General features: G+C 45.4%; 1 protein-coding gene across 4 annotated transcripts in view; it reads left to right on the top strand.

Annotated features, from left to right (window-relative positions):
* The window catches only part of ZFAT (zinc finger and AT-hook domain containing), a 205,147-nt gene that overhangs the window by 122,525 nt on the left and 60,476 nt on the right, over window positions 1–22,146 (top strand). For 3 of the 4 annotated variants that reach the window (XM_079134761.1, XM_079134763.1, XM_079134762.1), the window contains one exon: window positions 9,200–9,288. The exons of the other annotated variant lie outside the window; for it this stretch is intronic. In XM_079134761.1, coding sequence (XP_078990887.1) covers window positions 9,200–9,288 — 89 coding nt within the window. The remainder of the gene's footprint in view (window positions 1–9,199; window positions 9,289–22,146) is intronic. 4 annotated transcript variants of the gene reach the window in all.

Raw genomic sequence — 22,146 nt, 5'->3', positions numbered from 1 at the left:
GCAGGGTTCTGGAGGCACGGTCCTCAGATGCCCAGCAGCTGTAAGCTACACACGTCAGGAGGAGATATCAGCAGCAATGATCCACATCATCAAAGAAAGATGAAGTTCCTCCGCATTCAGATGTTCTGTCTTCAGGAAGACAAAATACAATAGACAATACTCAAAGAGTACCACTGTTGAAAAGGGTAAATGTCAGCTTTGTAAAAAAAAGTATAGTCAGTTTTCCCAAAACTGCTGAAAATTTGCCTATGCAAAATACTACCTTTTTCAGTAAGCCTGGATAAACAGTTGTAGGAGGCACTCTCACTTTTATGCCTCTAGCTGTTATTACTGATAACAGTTTGGATTTATGGTAATTCTTCCTCTAAGTACTTTAGTGCCCCTTCAAGTTCGAGGCATTCATAAAGTTTGCTTTTGCAGTGTTGGTTGATTTAACATATTTCAAACAAGTTGCCTCAATCAGAAAGGATTTTCTACCACTGTTCTGAAGGAAATCTAATGCCACAAGCTGAAGGGGATGGGTGAAGATTTGTCTACCATTCCATTCCTCCTTAATTTTACATAGGACTCTATTTAAAGTAAGTGAACAGCTGAGATCAGTTTCATGGAAGCTCATGGAGCAGATGAGGTTGTGTAAGAAATGAAACAACAGGTTGTCTGCTGGATGTGTGGTTGCCACAAGGAGGGGCCACCCCGATCCTGGAAGCGAGGAGCAATTGCCTTCATTTTCAGGAGCAGAAAATGGTGATTCGGCATGTCCATCCCTTATGGGCACAATTGTGGAGGTCCAGGCCAATGGAGGCACTTTTGGGTCTCTGCATTTACTAGGGGATGATCCAACTGGAGCCTGGACATCAGCAAGACAGATGCTCTGCCAGCCCCACCACAGTGCCCCCCTCCTGGCCAGCCCACGACAGCTCATGCATGGCAGGATGACCCTGGCTTCCTTGGGTTTGCTGCGCCTCTATTTATCTAACCCAGGGGAGGATAACATGCATTTCCATTCTCTCTTCCTACCTCCAGATCCTTTCAGCCCTGTCCTCAGAGGGCAGCTGAATAACTGCCCCTGAGTAAGACCCAAGCAAGAGGCAGAGCTCAGGATGATGGGACTCAGGATCCTGTGCTTTTTTTCTCTGTCTCTAGACACTTGAATTTGGCCAGCTTTCATTTGCCAGTGCAGGCAATGCCCAGGAAGTCTGAGGCTAGGCGTGCTCCCCAGCTGGCCCCGTACAGGACAAGGCCCAGGAGTCCACCTTAGTTGAGGGAAGGGGCTGCTTCTAAAAGAGAACTTGAAAACAGAGGCTTTGCACAGATGGTGTCATGTCTCCTTGGAAGATGAACAGAGGTAGAGGAGACGGCAGCCCCCCTTGGAGGGAGATTGGAGCTGGTGGTGAAGGCCATATCTCAGCAGGAGCTGCAGCCCGTGCAGTAGACACCTGAGCAAACTGGGCACTCAGAGGGATGCCCAACCGAAAAGCACAGGCCATGTCACGCTGGGTATGTTCTTTTTCTTTCCACCTGCGACAGCAGCCTGGGTAATCTACAGCCTATCAGGCAGTCCTCAGACCTTATCTTTGAACTACGTAACAAATCTTTCCTTTCTTGGATGAATTTTGATGCCAGTTTCTGAGCACCTTCTGGGAAAGATGGCATGTTTTGTTGTCATTATTTTTACCTTTTAAAAATGAAAGTATTATACATTACACAGAAGTGCTGCTTTGTAAGTGTACATCTCAACATAGTATGACCAGTGAGACCACAGCCTAGAACAAAAAGCAGACAACATTCCCAGCCCTCTCCCGGGTGGATTCTGCTCTGAGTTCTAGCACCATCCCTAGACCTTCCCTTCTGTGAACTTTGTATAAACTGACCCTTTGTCATGTGTGTTCTTTGGGGCTTGGCGTCTTCCTCTTAACATACGTTGTGAGATTTGTCTAAGTTGTTGTGACTTGGACTTTAACATTCCCTGGGCCTCTGGGTCAAGTGAGATGGATTTCACAAACATCTCAGGGATCAATTCTGTGGTTAGTGATGGAGACAGCTCGTTCCCCCCTCTGCTTTCTCTTGCCAGGGTGCTGTTTCCTCAGTAGGCCTGACTGCTCTCTGTAGGAGTGCTTCTTGAGACAGGTGTGTCTCAGCTTGCATTCCTCCTGACTGGTAAGGCTTGGCTCAGGGTGACTTTGACCACTTGCTAAAGTTAGATCCTGCCTCAGCAAATAAGACTGACCATCCCTGAGATCATTCATGGTTAGGCCAAGAAGCCCAGGCAGACCAAGCCCTGGGAAACAGCCACAAGTGGTCCAGGCCAGCAAACATGTGAACCTTTAAGTTCAGGAACCACTGGAACCACTGCATGGCTCTGCGTTGAGAGACCTGCCTTCCTTCCTGTGTTCAGTGTGGGTGCACACCCTGGCTTGCCCAAGATGGGTGCTCATGGTCTGGAATGCTTTTCCATTAGAGTGCAGACAGAAGACAAACATCCATCCTACAGGCAAACCTCACATGTGAGTGAGGCCTTACAAACCTTTATTCACATTTAGAGGGAATGATTATACAACTGTGAGGCAGGGATAAATGTCACTCTTGTAGCCTTGAGGTTAATATTGTAGCTATTCTTTGTAGTTGCACAGTGCATAAATCACAAGTTCAGGAAGTGTACAGTGTTGCTTTAAGGTGGTAGTCCATGAGTAACAACCATTTCCTTATTTCTGGACAATGTTGTTTTCTCCCCCCACCCCATTATTATACCTTAGAGGGGCCTTTTTTTTTTTTGTACATTACCTTTTCCTTCTTTTGGCTGCCTTCCTTAGGACACACTCCCAGGAACAGAGTGAATGTTCTGCTTTGGTGGTTGTAACTGTGGCCTTACAATTGGTGGTGTGTTGCACCCAATATACTTTACAAAAATGTATCCCAGAGATATGGAAGTGTCCCATCTTAACTTTGATGAGAAGAATGGAGGAACTTTAGATTATGTAGAAGGAAATGAGGGGGGGGCTATGAAAAATCGTGGAATGAGACAGTCATCATTACCCTATGTACAAGTATGATAGTATGACTCTACATCGTGCACAACCAAAGAAACTGAATGATGTACCCCAATTGTGTACAATGAATCAAAATGCAGTCTGTAAGAAATAAAAAAAAAAAAATAAATTTTTTTAATAAAGAAGTGTTTGGAGAGATAAAAATTAAATGCAATATTGGGAACCCTGAAAAAAAAACACGACCTCATTTTACTAAAAATATTTAATTTTTTTTGTTTGTTTATTGGGTGTCCAGTTTTACCATGTTAGAATTTGTATTTATTTGGAAACTCTAAAGCCCCCATGTAATATAAAGACGAAATGAACTCCTGTTCCTAAAGCACATATAGCATGGGTTCATGTACTTCGTAGGTGTGTTCTGTCACTGGGGCTTCTCCTGGTTGGTTAAATCTGATTTTAGTGCCTCCTGAGGCAGCTGCTTGGTCTTGCCCTTTTCTGTTTGTCTGCTCTCTGGAGTCGTGTGCTTGATGCTCATGCCTTCTCTGGCTCCTTCAGCCACTGTACCTGCTGGAACTCCTTGCCGATTAATAGGAGCTGTTTAAGGAGCTGGAGTGGCCAGGAGGCAGGCCCAGTGAAGGCCCTGGGGGCCTATGGACTCTCAGGTCTTCATGTTTGTGTTTCTTCTTCCCAAACCTGCCTTTGCTTCCTGTCCCTCATTTCAGCCAAATATCCCTTCCTCTAGGGGCTGCCCTGACCAGCTTGTCCTGTGGCATACCCAGCCCCACCCCCTGTCCTCCACCACCAGTTGGTGTCCTTGGTCATGGGTGGTGAGTCTTAGTTACTTGTTGGCATACTTGCTGCTGCCCAATTAGGTGATAAGCTCCATGAGGGCAATGGCTTTGTGCTCCTGTCCCCTCTCATCTGCCTGGGGCAGGTGTGGTCCTGACACACAGTGGCCACTCAGTGATGCTTGCTAGTAATGAGCACAGCCAGCCAGGCGGCCATCTGTACTGCCACCTCGCCCGTCTGTTGCTGTTGCTTCCCCCTGATGTTGCTACCTTCTCTCTGCTGTCTCTCCCCACCCCTCCTGCAGACTTGCTTGTCCTCTTGTTTCATTCACAGAGTGAGAACACGAGGACCAGTGGCCCCTGACTAGGTGCTTCACATCCAGATGTTCCAGCACCTGGCTCAGCTTGGCTCACTTGTCTACTGTGGTCTGATCATCTGTGGCTGGAGCCGGGGACTATGGGCAGGGCCAGTGACACCCACCAAGGAGGCGTTGGTGGTGGGGAGGAGGAAGGAGACTTAGGATTGGGGGGCTCCCATACCTTCCACAGCCTGTCCTCCAGCATGCCTCGCCTCTCAGCCTCTGCTTCCTGGAGTGCCCACACCTTGGGAGGGGCCACGAGGCAGCCGCGGCACAGCGGTGGGCAGCAGCAACAAGCAAGCAAACACACCTGTCAAGAGGCTGAGATTCGAGTGAGTGAGACAGATGATGAACATGATATGGATCAATAAAAACGCTCTATTACAAGGGAAATATGAAAACATTGCAAATGCTGAGAAATTGAGATATGAAAGAAAAATGTGAAATGATTCAGTTTCAAAATAAAAATAAATAGGTTAAAAAATGCGAGCAGTGCCTCAGGAGGGGAGGATCTGAGAGGGGGTGTGGTGGGAAGGAAGGTGACATTCCAGGGAATGCTTGAGAGCTGCGCCTGCAGACCCTGGGGGATCCGGGAGGGCCTCCTGGGCCCTGGGAAGAGCCAGCACAGGCCTGCCGTGGGCTGTGCGCTGTGCCCTGGAGTGGAGACGGGAGCCAGCTGGGCCCTTTCTCCGGAGACAAGGTCCTAGTTGTTCTTTGACACCCTGACTGCTTGCGTGTTCCTGGACTCTACAAGCACTTCCTCCTGCCGTCTCCATCTTTTAGCTTTAGGTGGCATACTTAGAACTGAATCCTTAGATTGTCTCCAAGGGCGTGGAAGGGAGTTAAAGACACAGGGCTCTCCCAAGTGGCCCTGGTGGCCACCATGGAGAGGGACTGCTGCTGGGTCCCCTATGCACACCTGGACATACTTCAGGGGCTACTTATCAGGTATCCAGGACCTGTGCCTATGGTCATCCTTGTAACAGGCAGGGTTGACGTCCTACTTTTCTCTGATGAGACCTCTGAATAGCAAAGAAGAAAGAGCCCAGGGTCACACAGGGTGAGCTGGACAAAGCCAGACAGCACATACTGCCCCTGCCACTGACCCCCCTTGGGTGGCCCTTTTGAATGGACAGCCTTATTGTGTCACCTTTGTGCGTGAGTGGCACAGTGTGCCTGCCGCTGGTTGTTTTAGTCAGCTTTGTGTTGTGTGACCTGGAACAACTTGAGGGGAAATTTAGTTTGGACTGATGGTTTTAGATCTCTCCATAGGCAGCGCTCCACTGGTCTGGGCCCCAGTGAGGCAGAGGAAGGCTGCTTCCCTCGAGGCAGCCAGGAAGCAGAAGGGTTGTGGAAGGGGCCCAGGGAAGATGAGCCACCTGCTCCAGCCATGCCCCACTTGCCTACATCTACCACCCAATTAGCTCATTCAGACTAGTATGAACTGATTAGAGTACAGCACTCATTATACAGTCATTTTACCTCAGAACATTCCTGCATTAACAGCAGCTTTGGGGGGAATACCTCACATTCAAACCATATTACTGGCGTAAATTCTTTCTTGCCTTGGGGAAGTCATGTCACACCTGTATTAGCTGAAAGGATAAATAAGTAAAAACAGGGTATTTGCAGTTGAACAGACCAGGGTCTAAATCCAGGCTCTGCCACCTACCACTTTGTAACCTGGCAAGTTTTTCAGGTTTGTGATCCTAGTTCCTTATCCATTAGGGGTGGTGCCGCCTAAGTCTCAGACTCAGATGCACAGTTAGATGGTGTGTGTGAGGGGCTGGCACTGCTCACAGTGCCTAGCAGGTCAGTAGCTAGCCAGGTACAACAAACATGTGAGGAGTGAGTGATTTAAAAAAATCAGTCTCTGTTTCTTCTTTATAATCATTTTCTTTTGGTGGGATGCTGTGTGACTTTTATCCACAGACATGTGACATTCATCTGCAGCCCTTTGAGGTCATCTAGCCTGAGTAAATGCTAGTTTTTCCAGTCCACTCTCCTGTAACTCTCAGGAGTCTCTTGATAAGAGAGCAGCCTGATAATCTCACAGCTCTCCTTTACGATTAGTCGTGAATGTGTATTCCATTATCTTAATTGGGCAGCAGAAGATTATGTCAAGTGCTCTCCCAGGCCTGTTTGATCAGGGCTGTCAAGGGTTGCTGGAAACAAGGGCAGTGTTGGTGGCACCTTCTCTTAGGAGCTCTGTTCTTTCCAGTCTCTTCAGAGCCTTGAGAATAGTATATGGGCACAAGGCTGACTCCTGATCTCAAATGGGAAACTTCATTTACTCATTTTCAGTCTCCTTTTTAGCACTTAATCTTTTACTCTTTGATCTGAGTGTTTTATTATGAGTGACAAAATATCTGTTGCATCTGAGACTGGTTCTTCAGCTTTCCTCCACTCACTCTGGTGGTGAAGAATCCAAACACCATTTTCCTTGGGCTGCCTGGAACAGGGATGGTGTCTTTACATGATTCATGCACCGGCAGAGAAGTGTGTGTGTGGATAAGATCATACTGATGATGTGTAGAGATGTGTGGCCTTACATGTGACTAAAAGGTGACACTGTATTTAAGAGAGTTTTAGTTGCTGCCTGATGATAACGTGTATGCTTTACATGTGAAGAAGTTTTTCATGATTTGGACTTGAATTAGTAAGGTCTTATTTGTACCTGAAATAATAGGTACAATGGTAGTATTGATATATTTACTATTTGGAATTCATGTTTTTTTTTTCCAGTTTTATCAAAGGTGTTAAAAAGTTTCCTTTTTGTTCCTTGCCCAGTTCAGCTTAGTAAAATGCATGGACATGTCCAGTATTGCATGCATACAAGCCCTGGAGTCACCAAGATGAGCAAGACATGGTTCCTGCCCATGGGCAGCTGACGGCAGCCCCTGAATTGTGAGCAGGTGTTTATAGTGCTATACAAGGGGACCTAGACTGAGGTGTATGGCTGATGTGTCATGGGGGTATGTGGAGGGGCTGGCTTTTTGCCAGACAACAGTTTTACGAGATGTTCAACTTGAGTTTTGAGTTAAAGTGAAGAATGGCCAGATACTGAAAAACTATCACAGCCATGGAAAATGTTAGCAAAATCTCAGGGCCTGAGAGTACAAAGGTAGACATATAGTTAGGAGAAGTGAAGCAGCTGTTAACAAAGCCCAGATATAGAAGGGACAGGCACAAGAGGAGATCACAGAAAGATGGGGTTAGTTCCGGTTGTGGAGGACGTTCTGTGTTCTGCCCTGGATCTTGAGCTGGTCTACAGTCGGGCCCATTCCTGGGTTATGTGGGAAGGAAGTATGTGTGGTGGATGATGGGCAGTGGATAGATGGATGGATGGTGGATTGATGGGAAGGTCTCACAAAGGCAAAGAAACCAGCTTAGAGGCTTTTGCAGTTGTCTAGGAAAGGAATGAGGAGGATCTAAACCCGTGTGGAGGTGTAGAAATAGAAAGACAAGATGTGTTGAGTAGTTAGGAGGTGAAATCAGATGCTGAAAAAATGCAGGGAGTGAAAGATAGGGCCATAATGATGCTGAAAAATGCCACCAGGTGTCTGACTTGGGGGTCATGTGGGTGCTGAACTGGGAGGACTGGAAGTGGAGCCCATTTGATGAGGAAGATAACAAATCTAGCTCAGGACGTTTGGGGCAGCTACGTGGTCAGGCTAGTAGAGTTGGATACTTAAGTCTCAGGTTAGGGATGAGATCAGAGAAGTGTAGACTTTGGCATCAAGGGATTACACAATCCTGTAGGGGACAGTCATGTGCAAGGATGCTCACAGCATGAAGAGAATAGGGGTGCGACTGGAACACTGTGGAACATCATTGTGTAAGAAGGTGGGCGGGAGGGGCTGCCTCAAGGTCACTCAGAATGAATAGTCAGAACCCCAGAGAGGCAGTGTCCTGGGTCCTAAGACATTTCCAGAGCATCCACTGTCAGCAGTCACACTCCAGAGAACTGTCCTGTACAGTCAGGACTGAAGTCCACCATAGGCTCGGCCCCCTGGAGTTCACTGGTTACCTTGGTGAGAATGGGATTTGCAGCCTGCTGGTGCCAGCAGGCAGATTTTGTTGGATTCAGGGGTGCAACAGCTGGAGAGCATAGAGGCTGCAGCTGTAGACAGGTCTCACAGCCGCCTGAGAGTGCAAGGAGGAGAATGCTCCAGAAGAGCCAGTGTTGCTGGGTGCACACTACAGGGGTATGGTTGTGTTTCCCAGGAGCAAGCCAATGTTGAACCATTTACTGCTGTGGGAAGTAGGACATACTTCTTTTTGGTTGTGTGCATTTGTATTGTTGCAAATGGAGATTTTATTTACACTAATCAGGAACAAATAATTTAGTATGCCCTGTATATCCATTAATTTGTTTTACATGTTGGCCCAATCATCCCATTATTGGATATTTAAATATTGCTAAAACATTAATCTTCCCAAGAGAGTGGTGTTTTATATTCTCTGTAGTTTTCTTTCTAGTATTCCCTCAAAAATGCTGTTTATATTCCTGGCAGCATTAGCAGCTCTACGACACAAAGCTTGCTGCCTAAAGAATATCATTCCGCAGATTTGTCTGAGGAATCTGAGGATCCCATCTGAGTTCCTTAGTGAGATGCCCAGGTCCTTGATATTCTGGCCCCCAACCCCAGGCTGAGCTTTTGACTTCCTACAGCCCTTATCCTCCAGGTTCCAGAAGAAGATCCAGCTACTCCGTTTTCCTGACCACCAGCTCCCACCCTTGTGTACCCCTCTTCCTCTTTGCCCTCTCTCCAGGCGGCAGGGCACACCCCACTCTTTCTCTAGGAGCCTGCTGAGTGTCCATGCTGAGGCCTTTCCCAGTGGGGCTGGCTGTTCCTTCTGCAGTGGCAAGCTCCTTTCCAGTCCTACCTGTCGAAGACTGAGCATGCTGCATTGCATCAGTGTACTTCCTTCTTGTCTCCTACCTGAGGTCCTGGTCTCCACCTGGCAAGGGACTCCTGCGTGGACTATTCCATGCCTGGCCTCATTCACACACAGGGGCTGCCAGCCTGCAATGCTCACCTTGTCCTCCGCTTCTTTCCAGGGAAGCAGTTCAAGTGCACAGTGTGTGACTACACAGCAGCCCAGAAGCCACAGCTGCTGCGGCACATGGAGCAGCACGCCTCCTTCAAGGTAAGAGATGTGGGAAGATAGAGGTTGAGCTGCTGGCTGGAAACGACTACTTTGGGGCTTCACCTTCACTTTCAGGCCCCTAAGCTGCCACACCTGGAGTCCAAGGAATACCTCAGTTTCCTCTGTGCTTTCTCTCTGCCAGTGTGGCATCTCTCTCTTCCAAGACAAGAAACGGTGTGTGAAAGGATGCAGACAGAAGACAAGGCTCGATTTTGCCATAAAAACAAAAACCAGTGATTGTGAGAGAGTGCAGCTTTAGGAATGCTCATGTCTTCAGCTCTGGTCAGTGTGAGTTCATCACCTGGCGAGCAGCTCTGATGAGGCCTGGCCAGCAGGGCCTTGAGAGCAGAGGCATATCCATTGACCAGCATACGGCAGGGCTCCAGAGAGAGGCCCCTCTGTGTTCTTTTATTACCTCCAAGTGACATTTCCTTAATGTAGGTCACAGTATCCACTTGGTCACTGCTCTTGGCGCAGCTATTGAGCATAAGAACTGTGGTCCAGTTATTCGTTCAGTAAAAATATCTACTCATCACTTAGGGAAACTTGACCCTTAAAACCACTCCTACTGCAGCTGCTCCTGGTGGTCTGCACACATGGAAGTGGCGTCATCAGGATCTGCAGATGTGTGGCCCTAACATGGTTTTTCAAATGGTGTCTACAGTGAAACCCCAGAGCATCTGGAGTCAGGAAGGGACTGGGGTCACCACACTCGCAGCTTAACATTTATCGAGCAGCTCTTCCATGCTGGCTCTGTGCCAGGAGCTACATGCCTGTCCACTCAGATCTTTCCCATGTAGACACCCTCACCCTGTTGGAGAAATGAAGAACCTGAACAGCAGAAATCGACTTGTGACCCTTATTCTTTTCTGTCATACCCATGTCCTCAACTGAAGTCACCCTTGTCATGTTGACTCACTTTGCTCACCACTTATGAGGTGACAAGGACCTTTCCCAGCAGGAAGCCCATCCCATGCTCAGAACTACCTGTGAGACATGGATTCTCTTGCTTTCTCCTCTTAGAGCTGAAGAAGCTAAGTGGCTTGGGGTGAAGGGATGATATGCTCTCAAAGCCCAGCACGTGAAGGAACTGGAATTGGACTTTATCTTCTCGCTAGTGATCCTGTGCTTTTCTCATTACATCTTCTCAGTTACTTGTGGCCAGAAAGCGGGCAGGGGCTGGAAATGGCAAAACCATTGCAGGCTGTTGCTTATGTAGCTGCTTTTGTCCTCTATACTGAACAGGGTTTCTTAGAAAGAACCCACATGTCACTTGGTGGGAGTGTCATGGTGTCTGAATTGGGGAAGGTCTTCAGTGTTATGCATATTTTGTATAAAATCAAAATTAAGAGTTTTATTTCATATTTCTCAGCTCCAAGCCATGCTTCTCTGTCAGACTTCAACTTTTCTGTATTAGTGCATTTATCAGCTACAAAGTAGAGAGCCAAGACAGCCATTCCTATGCGGATAAGGAATGTGGACCCTGCAGAGTCAGTTATCTTCCCGCTACTCATCATCAGCAGGCTTGGCTTCCAGGCCGTGGTTTTCAGTGTGGATGTTTTCCTTTCCTGACCACACACAGCTGAAGCCATCTTTCTGCCATGAAAATCCTTACTGTTTTCTTTCCAAGATTGTGGCTTCTTTGGTCCAAGTGCAGAGCAGGAGGATTTGAGGATGGTTTTAGTTGAGCTTATGATATGTGGTTATTACCTTTTTTTCTGCTGTCACACAGTTGGTATCCAGTGCTGGACCTGTAGCTCCTGTGCTGAGCTGGTCCTGGGGACGTGGGCTCCCTCACTTCTAAGTCATACCATGGCTGGAAGGAGACTCAGGCCTGAGTGAGGATTACTGAAGTCATCCTTGGTCTCTCTATCCTATAAATCAGGGAACTTTCCTGTGCCAGTTAGTTTAGGGGGTGTTTCTCAGCTAATTGGGTCTAACATGACAAAATGAAATTGCTCCATGTGGACCACCTTCATCCAGACAGTGGCCATTACTCTTTCTCTGTCTTCTCTCCTTCCTATCCTGTATTAGCTTCCTTTGGCTGCCATAATAAATTACCACCAATTTAGTGGCTTAAGACAATACACACTTATTATCTCACAGTTCTGTAATTGAGAAATCTAGCACGTGTCTCACTAACATAGAATTGAGGTATAAGCAGGCTGTTTCCCTCTGGCTGCTCCAGGAGAAAATTCACTCCCTTGCCTCTCCTTGCTCCCCAAGGCCACTTGTGTTCCTCAGCACATGGCCCCTTCCTCTGTCTTCAGAGCCAGCAGCATGCTATGTTTCATCACGTCTTCTCTGACCCTCCTCTGCTCCTGCAAGGACCCTGAGATGACACTGGGCCCACTCACATGACCCAGGGTAGTGTCCGCATCTTAAGGTAGATGATTAGCAACCTTGTTCCACCCACAGTCTTACTTGATTCCTCTTTGACACGTAAGGTGTCCTATTCACAGGTTCCAGGGATTAAGACGTAGACTTCTTTGAAGGGGCAATATTCTGCCAGTGACATTCCTCCACGTTTTTTTCCTTTCATATCTGCTTTATTATAGAACGTTTTCATCATGGCCAGGAAGTACATGGTATGCATGTTACCTCTTCATAGTTGTAATGAAATACCTGAGGAAGTCACCTTAAAGGAGCATAGATGTATGTACTTTGGCTCAGTTTCAAAAATTTTGCTCCAAGGTCACTCAACTCCATTGCTCTGAACTGGTGATGCGACAGAACATGGCAGGACAGGTGTGATAGAGCAGAACTGCTAATGTCATGGTAAAGCAGAAGAGGGAGGGAGGGAGGAGGGGCTGGGGACAAGACACTGTCCTCAAGGGCATGCCCAGGGACCCACTGTCTTCAGCTAGCTCCCACCTCCTACAGTTTCCACCACCTCACACTGGTTAGTCCATTCAAATTATGAAGCCCTCAGTGGATTAAGCCACTGCTGAAGATGGAGCCCCATGATCCAGTGACTTCCCTAAAGCCCCACCTCTGAATATTGCTACATTGGGGAGCAAGCCTTCAACACATGAAACTTTCAGCTTCATTCCAGATTCAAATCACAGCAATATGCATACATATTTCATACAAGTAGTAAACATTGCTAACAAATCAAGTCTCTGTCCTCAGAAATTCTTAGATACTAATCTATTATACTTGGTTTACAAGATGAAACCAATTTGCTTTTCTAGATGTAGATATATAATTTGCAATATATAGTTTGTTACATGTTTTCTATTTTTATATATATATACATATATATTTGATCTTTTCAGGCATACGTGACAGTAGAATGTGTTTTGACATATTATACACACATGGAATATGACATTCTAATTAGGATCCAGTTCTTTATGTTCATTAATTATGATTTTTGAAAATGTTGATTCTTTTCCTCATAGACTTCTTAAATGTATGTTTTGGATGTGGCTGAGGTTATACAGTATGTGCATATTCTTTCTGCTGGAGATTACAGCATCAGATTTATCCTGATAAAGCTCTGCTGGAGCTGTGACCAGAAGGTTTGCTAAGAATTCTTTACCTCAGAGTCAGACAAAGTAATCTCCCAGTCAAAGACAAGGCTGGACTATTAATTGTAAATGTTGTCTTTTTATTGTCATTTTATAGGCATTTCTAAAAACATTTAGAAACTACTTTTTTATGATGTAAAATAATTTTTAATCTTACATTATTATAAAAAAAATCAACAGTTTTAATGCCTGCTTAAGGGTAAGTCTTACAGTTAAACATGCTCCTCATTTGGGTACTTTGGTTGTTCCTGGTTTTTGCTATTAAAAGTAACCCTACATTGGACATGTCCAAACAGTATTTCTGTGTCATACTAAAATCTAAAGGGCTATGAAACACAGAATGAAGTCCTCAAATCACTGGGAATTCACAAATGGTAGAGGTGTTACCGGCGTTTCTTGGAGCTGTAGTTAAAACACATTCCTTCAGGTGGAGCTGATGCTTTCAACCTCAGAGAAGGGCCAGGGAAGATACTGGGCAAAGAGGACTGCTGCAGAGCCAGGGAGCTTTAACAGAAAGAGCATTTTCCTTCCTTGTCGCTGTCAAACTTCTTGCTTTCTTGCTGGAAAATGAGTCGGCCTGCTGCCCTCTAAGGCGTGTGGGCGATGGACGGGGATCACCTGTGCAGCTCTGACCCTCTCCACTGGGCTCCCTCAGCCCTGGACTCTGTTGAGAGAAATGTTCTTGGCGACAGGGCTGGTTGATGCAGTGACCGTTGCCTTGCCAAACATAAAAGGTGCCTGCTTTAAGTAAAGTTTCATCTTTTCAGTTAAACAGGGTGCTCTTTCTGTATATGTCATTACACACTAAGTTTGAGGGTTGGTTTTATTTTCTGTTCACCTGTGAGGCTGGATTGTAATGATTGACTCTGAAAAAAGTAGTTGTGTTGTTTTCTTTCCAGTCATGAGAGACGTTGAGGCTGGGGGTCAGGTGCCAAGGGTGGCAGTGCAGGAGGCAGGGAGGAGAGAAACAGATGCGTGTCAAGTGGGCTTGTACCACAGCCTGTACAGAAGGCTTCTTCACAGTGCCATTTTAGCTGGTTTTGGTCACTCTGCCTCCTTCATGGGGTTGCTGGTAGCTCGATTGATTAACTGATTCATTCTGGGAAATGGCTAGATTTCTCTTAGCATATTTGTTAGCTATCAGAGTCTGAGAATGGTATTTTAAAATAGTATTTTTCAAAAACCAAGAAAAAGTATTGAACAGCTGGAATCATTCTTATTTTCATATGGTGTTGGCTTTTTATGTGTTTTACTTTTTTGAATGGTTGTCTTGTATAAGCAGAGAATAGAAAAAGCATAGGTCACCCAGAAGGAAGTAGCTCTTGGCTACATGATAAAATGCCCAGCCTCATTGATAATAAAAAAGAGAAGTAAAATCACGATAAGATATTCTTTTTTTACTTGAATTGGCAGACATCCAGAACTTTGAGAGCACCCTCTGTTGATGAGACTCTGAGAATCAGCTCTCGTCTCACTACTGATAGGACTGCAAGTGGCTGTGACACCTGTGGAGGTCAGGGTGGCAGAATCTGTTGAATCGCAAATGCATATACCCTGACTTCGCATGGCCTCTTGTGAGAATTCATCTCCTACAGATACAGGTGCAGATACGAGAAATATGTCTGCACCGATACGATAACGTGCAGGGCTAGTCAGTGAAGACAGCAGAAACACCCAGGAGCGGGGTAAGGGCTCGGTGGAAACAGGGCATCCACACAACAGCATGCTGTGCAGCTGCAAAAAAGAATCCCAAAGCACTCCACTTATTTTATATAAAGATGTTTGTCACATATGATGAAGTGCAAAAAGGAAGGTTAAAATGTGCAGAACTCAATTGTATTAAAACCTCCCCAAGAATTCATGGAAAATAAACAAAGAAACACCCATTGGTGTTCCACCCCCAGCACAAGAGGGGTGAGGGGGTCAGAGAAAAGAAGGAACCTGGGTGAAGGGAAACGGGGTTGATGGAGGACAGGTCTGTGCGTGAGACCTTCCATGTTTACAATTTTGAACCATGCGAATCGCATGTTTTACCTATTCAAAAACTTAAAATAAAAAGCAGCAACATTTAGGTAAAAATGATATCCTAGAAACTCCCCCAAATCAAAGCAGAGTATAAATATGTTCTCATTCATCTCATCCTGTGGAGATAGTGGTAAAATGCCTTTGAGAATTTTGGTGAGATTCTGTTTGGCATTTGAAAATCTCAAAGCAATGAGATCTTAGAAAAGCACAGGATTTAGAATCAGATGAGGTTCAGTTCCTGGCTGTGCTGCTTGCAGGCTGTGTTATTTAACTTCTTTCTATATGTTTTGTTATCTGTAAAGTGCTGATGGTGATATCTATCTCCTAGTGTTGGAGATATTAAAAGCAATACAATTTTTATGAGGAGCTGATATGGTACATGGTACCTGGTGGGTGATCAAAGAAAGTTAGCTCTTTTTTTCCTCCCCTATCTCTTGAAAATTACTCCAATTTCCCAAAAGAAGTGAAGCAAGAAGTATAAACCAGACTGATCATGTTCATATTCTTTTTGGTGAGACTAAATTGTGCTTAAAATACACCAAATATTTTTCAGGTGTTAAGTCTTCCTCTTTATTTGCTTTAGACATACTGATGCTATGTAATTGTAGAGCTCTTTGGGATTGTTGGCTTTGGAGTTAGGCTGTTTGGGGCTAAAATATTGATGCTGCTACCTACAAACTAACTAGTTGACCTCTGGGGGTCCCCTTGCCCTTCGAGCTGTGGATGCCTTTGGAAAATGTGAATGATGACACTGGTATTTCTAGGACTCTTTCAGAAGGAGTTGCCCAGAGGAAGCTGCCAGAAGGAATGTCTCCCTTTGGCGCAGGCACACTTGCCTCCACCCTGCCCAGGCCACTCTCCAGGAGGAGGTACTGGGGATGGCCTCAGCTTGCCTTCTTAAAGGGCTCTGGCCCCTTTCCCACCAGTTTGGCTCTCCTCCAGCTTTAATCAGCATCGAGATCACCATGGGCTTTTGGCAAATGTGTGCATGTAGGGTTTTAACCCTGGGGGCCCTGCCAGCTTCCTCCACCCAGGAAGGGCTCCTTGGGCCGCAGTCTGTAGCCACTGCCCTGGATTTGGAACTCTGTGAAGAAATGCCCTGTTAGATATTTACATTTAAAATGTGTTCTCATCAACAGTGTAGAACTGCGCTCATGTTTGAATTTAAGAGTATCATCTTGGTATTTATTTTCTCTGTCCTGTCAGGTTTTTTTCCCTCCTTTCTGGCATCTTTTGGGCGAATCAGTATGTTTTAGCATCTCATTTTATCTCCTCTATTGACTTTTTATTTTAGAATATTTCTAGAGTTACAGAAAAGTTTTGAAGGCTATACAGAGAGTTTTTATATATCCCACACCTCGTTTCCCCTCTTATTGCCATTTAATATAAATACGGTACATTTGTTACAACTGATGAACCAATATTAATACATTATTATTAACTAAAGTCCACTTTTTGTTCAGGTTTCTTTGGTTTTCACCTAATCTTCTTTTCTGCTTTTGGATCTCAGTAGGATGCCACATCACATTCGTTTTCATATCATTTTCGGCCCTGTTTGCATTTGAAAGTTTCTGACTTTTCGTTTTTGATGACCTTGGAAGTTTTGAGGAACCCTGGTCAATAGAGTGTTTTATCGAATGTCCTTCATCTGGGATTTTTGACTCTAAACCGTGTGTGTGTGTGTGTGTGTGTGTGTGTGTGTGTGTGTGTGTGGGCGCACGTGCACGCCTGTGCGCTTCTGTGCTTGCTGCGAAGAGCACGTTATTTCAGCGTAGTCCAGTTTCAGGTAGTGTGCTGTTTCATGAGCAACTTCGGGGCCATAAAACACTCTAGTACGTAGTGCTTACTCTCCTCTGTGCTTTTTTTCTTATCATATATGTAGCTTCTACTTATATTGTAAACTCCTTAATACAGTGTTGTTTTTTGCTTTAATCAGTAAATATTTTAGAGATATGTCAAACATGCACATGAAAATACAATTTTTAAAAGCCATCAAATAAAAAATTAATAAATTTTTAGAAATTAATTTTAAAAATTAATAAGTTCAGATGTGAATTTACCTGTACTTTTAATCTTTCCGGTGTTCTGCATTTTCCTTGCAGGCCTGGGCTCCTCTGATGCGTGGTCCTTTGCTTGGAGAACTTCCTCTAGCGTTTCTTAAGTGCCAGGGTCAACTCTAGTTCACCTTCCTCGGTTTTTGGTTAGACCTGTGTTTACTTTTTCCTATTTGAAAATGGCTTCACTTTTAAAGAGTATTTTGATGGTTGCAGATTTCTAGGAAACTTCACCCTGAAGATGTTTTCCATTACTTTTTGACCTTCATTTTCTCTAACCTTTATTATGATACCCCTGTATGTAATGGGTCTTTTCCCTCTGGATGTTTTAAGATTTTCCTGTCTTTGTTTTGTTTTGTTTTTATTATATTAATGTCAAGTGAGTCCAAGTGTGGTTTTCCTTACTTGGGCTTTGGTGAGCTCTTGGATCTGTGGTTTGATATCTTTTATGGTTGAACCATTCTCAGCCATTTTCTCTTTAAATCCTTCTTCATTTGCTCTCTTTCCCTCTTGGGACAATAATATCACATACTTTTAACTGATATTATCTCACATCATTCCGATCATTACTCTCATTCTTCTTTGTCTTTGTGCTTCAGTGATTTCTGTTGACCTTTCTTCAAGGTTATTTATCCTTTCTTTGATATGTTTGATCTGCTTTGAAGACTTCCAGATGAATCATTCATTTTTAGTGTTTGAAATATCCTAGTATTTTCATTTTGTTTTTTAATAGTTTTTATTTTTATTTTTTGCTGAATTTAATCATCTGTTCATACATGTTTTCCCTTTTCTCCTAGAGCCTTTATCACAGTTATTTTAATGTTTGGATATAGTAACTTCAACATCTGGGTCATCTGTGCATCAGTTCATATAGACTTTTTTCCTTGATTTGTGGTTACATTTTCTTAATTCTTTCCATGTCTTACAATGTTTAATTGAATGCCAGATATTATGTGTGAAAAAAATAGTAGAGACTGAGGTAAACATTTAGCTTGGAAGAGTGAATGTTCTTATCGTGGGGATTGTGCAGAAGAGTCATGGTGCAGGCCGGCCTGCCCGCTGCCCTTTGAGAGGCCTGCTTACAAGCTTGGCCCTTGACTGGTGTCTGGGAACTTGTACTTCACAAAAGTTTCTGGCACTCTGATGGATGAGAGGAGCTTACTCTGTCCACATGGTATTTGAGGGTAGTTCATGCTGAAGACCTACTTGCCTTCTGGGGAGTCTAGAATTTTTTGCATGTTAGGCAGAGGGTGCCCACACGATCAGCCCCCAATAAAATCCTGGACGCTGAACCTCTAGTGAGCCCCTCTGGTTGCACCAGTCCCTGTGTGTTGTCGTAGCCCCCTGCTGGGGAAATCAGTGTGTCCCATATGACTGTGCTGGAAGAGGACTCTCAGGAACTTGCACCTGGTTCCCTTGGGCTGTGCCCCAGGGTCTCCTCCCTTAACTGATCTAGCTTTGTGTTCTTTTTCTATAACAAATTGTATGTTGAATCCTGTGAGTCCTCTCAGTGAGTTGTTGAACCTCACTGGTAGTTTTGGGGACCCTCAGCAGAAGAGTGAATAAATCTAATGTGCAGTTGAGTTGGATCTGGGCTCTGCAGTTCTAGAGCTGGTCCCCGCTTCTGCAGCTGTTTTAAGTACTTTATCAGGACTTTCCTTCCAGCAAGGCTGGGCATCTGATCACTAGTGAGACTCCAGCAATCCCTCTGTTTCCTAGCTCAGCTGCTGGGTTTCTAACCATGGGAATTTTCAGGCCAGCCACCAGCTTTCCTGTTGCTGGAGTTCCTGTTTTTCCAGCCCTGCTCTAGCTTTCCATCCCTTGGGAGATCTCGCCTGTCTCCTTCCCAGCCCAGCCTGGAGAGGCTGTGGTGCACTTGGTGAGGCTGTGGACTGTGTAAGGACAGTGGGCTTTGTCCCCAAGCCACGTGTGGTGAAGTTCTGCACTTCACAGGGAAGGGGTGGATAGGCCATTGGGCCAGGCATGAAAGAAGCCACAGATTTTATTTCTTCCTGGCATTTTATTCCCTTTTGGAATGAGCTCACTTAAGTTTCTTCATGTTCTCAGCAGTTTGATGGATTTTAAAGAAAAGGTCTTTCATGTTGTTAGTGTGGGAGTGATGTCCTTTATGGTTCTTTGTAGCCTAACTGGAAGCAGAAACATGCCCCTCCGCGTGATTCTGACGGTGCCTACCATGGTGCCTTAGCAGTGTGGGTGCCTGTGGTGTTCATGTTGCCCGCTTACCTGCCCTGACACGGAGAGCCTCAGCTGCAAGTCAGGAGCGAGGAGAGCAACTGAGCAGCAGCCTGACACAGGTGTAAGAGATCCAAGTGGACGTGAGGTCAGCAGTGTCCACATGGTGCTACCCTTGTGCAGGGCAGGGAGGACCTGGAGATGCAGGGCCCCTGGGGAGTGTGCACAGGGGAGAAACCCCAGTGTGCAGGAGGGAAGAAGCCTCCATCTTACATTAGACACCCTGTCCTGACATGAGATACCATGGCACTTCAACCAGGCAGCCTTAGAATCCAGCTCTGCCATCTTCTCCCTGTGTGGCCTTGGACAAGAACCCTAACCTTTGTAACTTACCCGTCATGTGGGGATAGGGCCAGCACTCTGGCTGCTTCTGAGTATATTGAGACTAGCGTGGAAGCAAGTGATGAGGACTGGGCACGTGGCTCTCAGGCGCTCGCCTCTGGCAGGCCCATCCCGGCTTCTCGGCTTCCTCCTCTTTGCGTCGTTGTCCTGACTGCGCTTCTCTCTCCCTCTATCCTGCCTTTGTTTCATATTCTTGGTTGCGGCAGCCTCTGCCACTCGTGGACTTAGAGTAACCCGATTCCACAGACTTGACACCCTCCTTCGTGATGTGCCTGACCACATAGGTCTGTCCGTGGACAGAGAACCTTTTGCCAGGTGTGCCTCTCACACGGAGTTCTTAGCCGCTGGCCTTCCAACAGCAGGCGTCTTCCCAGCGGGTGTGTTCCCCTTCTGCTCCTCCTGCTGCTGTGCTTTCCAGGTCTGACCCTGCAAGAGGGTCGCCCTGCACATGCCCCCTTCTCTCCCGTCACTGGCCTCCCTGTTTCCTTAGTTGCACTCAGGGACATCACAGGGCCCCGACACTGGAGGGAGCTTGTGCCTTGGCTCTTTCCTCTTTTGAGGTTTCAAGGTCACCAAGACATTCCTGAGGAGCAACTGAAAAGTGTGGGGTGTGAATGTACAAGTCTGCAAAAGAAGGAAACTTCAGTCTGAAATCAGCAGCTTCGAAACCTGCACTTTTAGGAACTGCTGTGTGACTTAGTGCTTACCCTCCCTGCAGTGCCTGACAGTCATGTCCTTGGCCAGTGAATGGAGAGCTGTGGTCCTTCTGAAGGACAGGTCCACCTCTCTCATGCAGCCAGAAACCTTGTAGGTGCAGGTGAGTTTGGAAAAATAGACAGGGCCATCATATGGACAACCCACAGTTAAATTTATGTTTGATATATATCTAAATGCAATTGAATCCTCAGAAATTCATGCTGTGAGATCTAAGGACTCTATTGCCTATTGCAATTTCAAAATATACATGACTATGGTATTTTTCCAAAACTGGTGACCAGTGAGGGAGATTTCTTTCTCTGATTTCATCATGGATGAACTTTCCTGAGTATTCCATATGGAGTATGTCATACTGTAGTCCAGCATTCAGAATTTTAGAGACAACAGAAGGACAAATAATGTGCTATATTTTCTTTTGATTTTTTTTGGTGAAAAGCGTGTGAGGTATTTACTCCTTGGTTCAACATGTCTTTTTCAGGTCCCAGGCACTTCTGGGTCAGGCAGTGTACCAGGCACAGGGATCTGTGGGGAAGCTGGGTCTGTTTGCCAGGCTCAGATCTCAGCAGAGCCACATGTGCATCACAGTAATAGCAAATATGTTGAGTGCTGCAAGAGCTACATACCAAGGGCAGTGGGAACCCAGAAGAGCAACAGATTAACTCTTCCAGCTTCACCAGTTTTTAAGTCATGATTTAACTGGGTTAATATAATATTATCCCATTGTGTAAAACCTATGTCTTTAAAAACCTGCAGAGTTCTGTGGTTGACTGACATCCACCTCTTGCTGCCTTCCTGATAATGGAATGGGCCCCTAATGTGCTCATGTGAAGCCAAAATGAGTTCCATGCCAAATCGCACAGAGGTGGTGTTTGGATGAGGTCCGTCAAGGCTGTGGCTGCTTGAGCAATTCACTCGTGGTTTTCAATCTAAACTTTGCGAGCAAGGGAGTGACAGAGGATCTCAAATAAGCAGAATATTTCTAAGGCACACACTGATAAACAGTTCAGATTCACAACCTGAAAGTCTCAGTTCTCAGAGTGCTGTGTAATCTGCTTTGCTTATGGCACTGTGATTTTATTTATACTACAACTTCTGTTACCCAGGAGATGGTTTCATCTTTCCGTGCAAAAGTTCTAGCACAAGGTAGACTGTTTCAATATCTAGTGTCAGAATAAGGAAGACGGAGGGCCCTTTCACAGCAGGCACATGCCTGATAACACAGCAGGTGTTTTGTGTGCATTATTTTATCCTGAAAACCCCTCCACAGTGGGCATTAATGTCACATTTTATAACTGAGAACACAGAGGCCCAGAATCTAGTTAAGTAATATGCTCAAGAGTAACACAGCTGTCAAATGCTTGCACTGGGATTTTGACCTTCTGTCTTTATCAACAGTTACTCTCTACCCATTAGTCTATGGTTTCTCATTTTCAAGCAGAGCGGAGGAACATTTTTACTCCTTTGTCCTTTTTCCCCCTCACTGCCTTGATTACATAAGCCTGCAGTTATGTGTTTAGCTATCAAAACTCAAGCAAAATCTTTAAGCAGAATGCTGACTGAGTGTGAAGTTAGCAGCCAGAGCATTTTCCAAGTTCAGGAGAAATGACTGAACCCAGGGGCAGAGGCTAAGAAATAAAGTGTGGGGTTTTATTGGTGGTGTTTGTTTTGCTTTTCAGTTCTGAATTTTCAGGACAGTGAAGAATCCAAGATTGCACGTTTCTCTCATTTCTTTTGAGTGTGGCATGTGTGTAGGAGGAAGAAGGATAGTGGGAGGTGGGGGTGGCTAGGAGGGGCCATTTGTTAAATTGCTTTCAACTGAAAAGTCTCTGCTAAAAACCTTGGTTTCATCTTCAGCTCCGTTGTGCTTTAGACTTTCAAAGCATCTTTGGAAAAAATGAAAATCGGATACTTTCATGTTAAATTAAAATTTTGTC

Source organism: Sciurus vulgaris (assembly GCF_902686455.1).
Source record: "Sciurus vulgaris genome assembly, chromosome: 1".
Lineage (NCBI taxonomy): Eukaryota > Metazoa > Chordata > Mammalia > Rodentia > Sciuridae > Sciurus > Sciurus vulgaris.
This window is presented reverse-complemented; position numbering and strand designations above follow the sequence as displayed.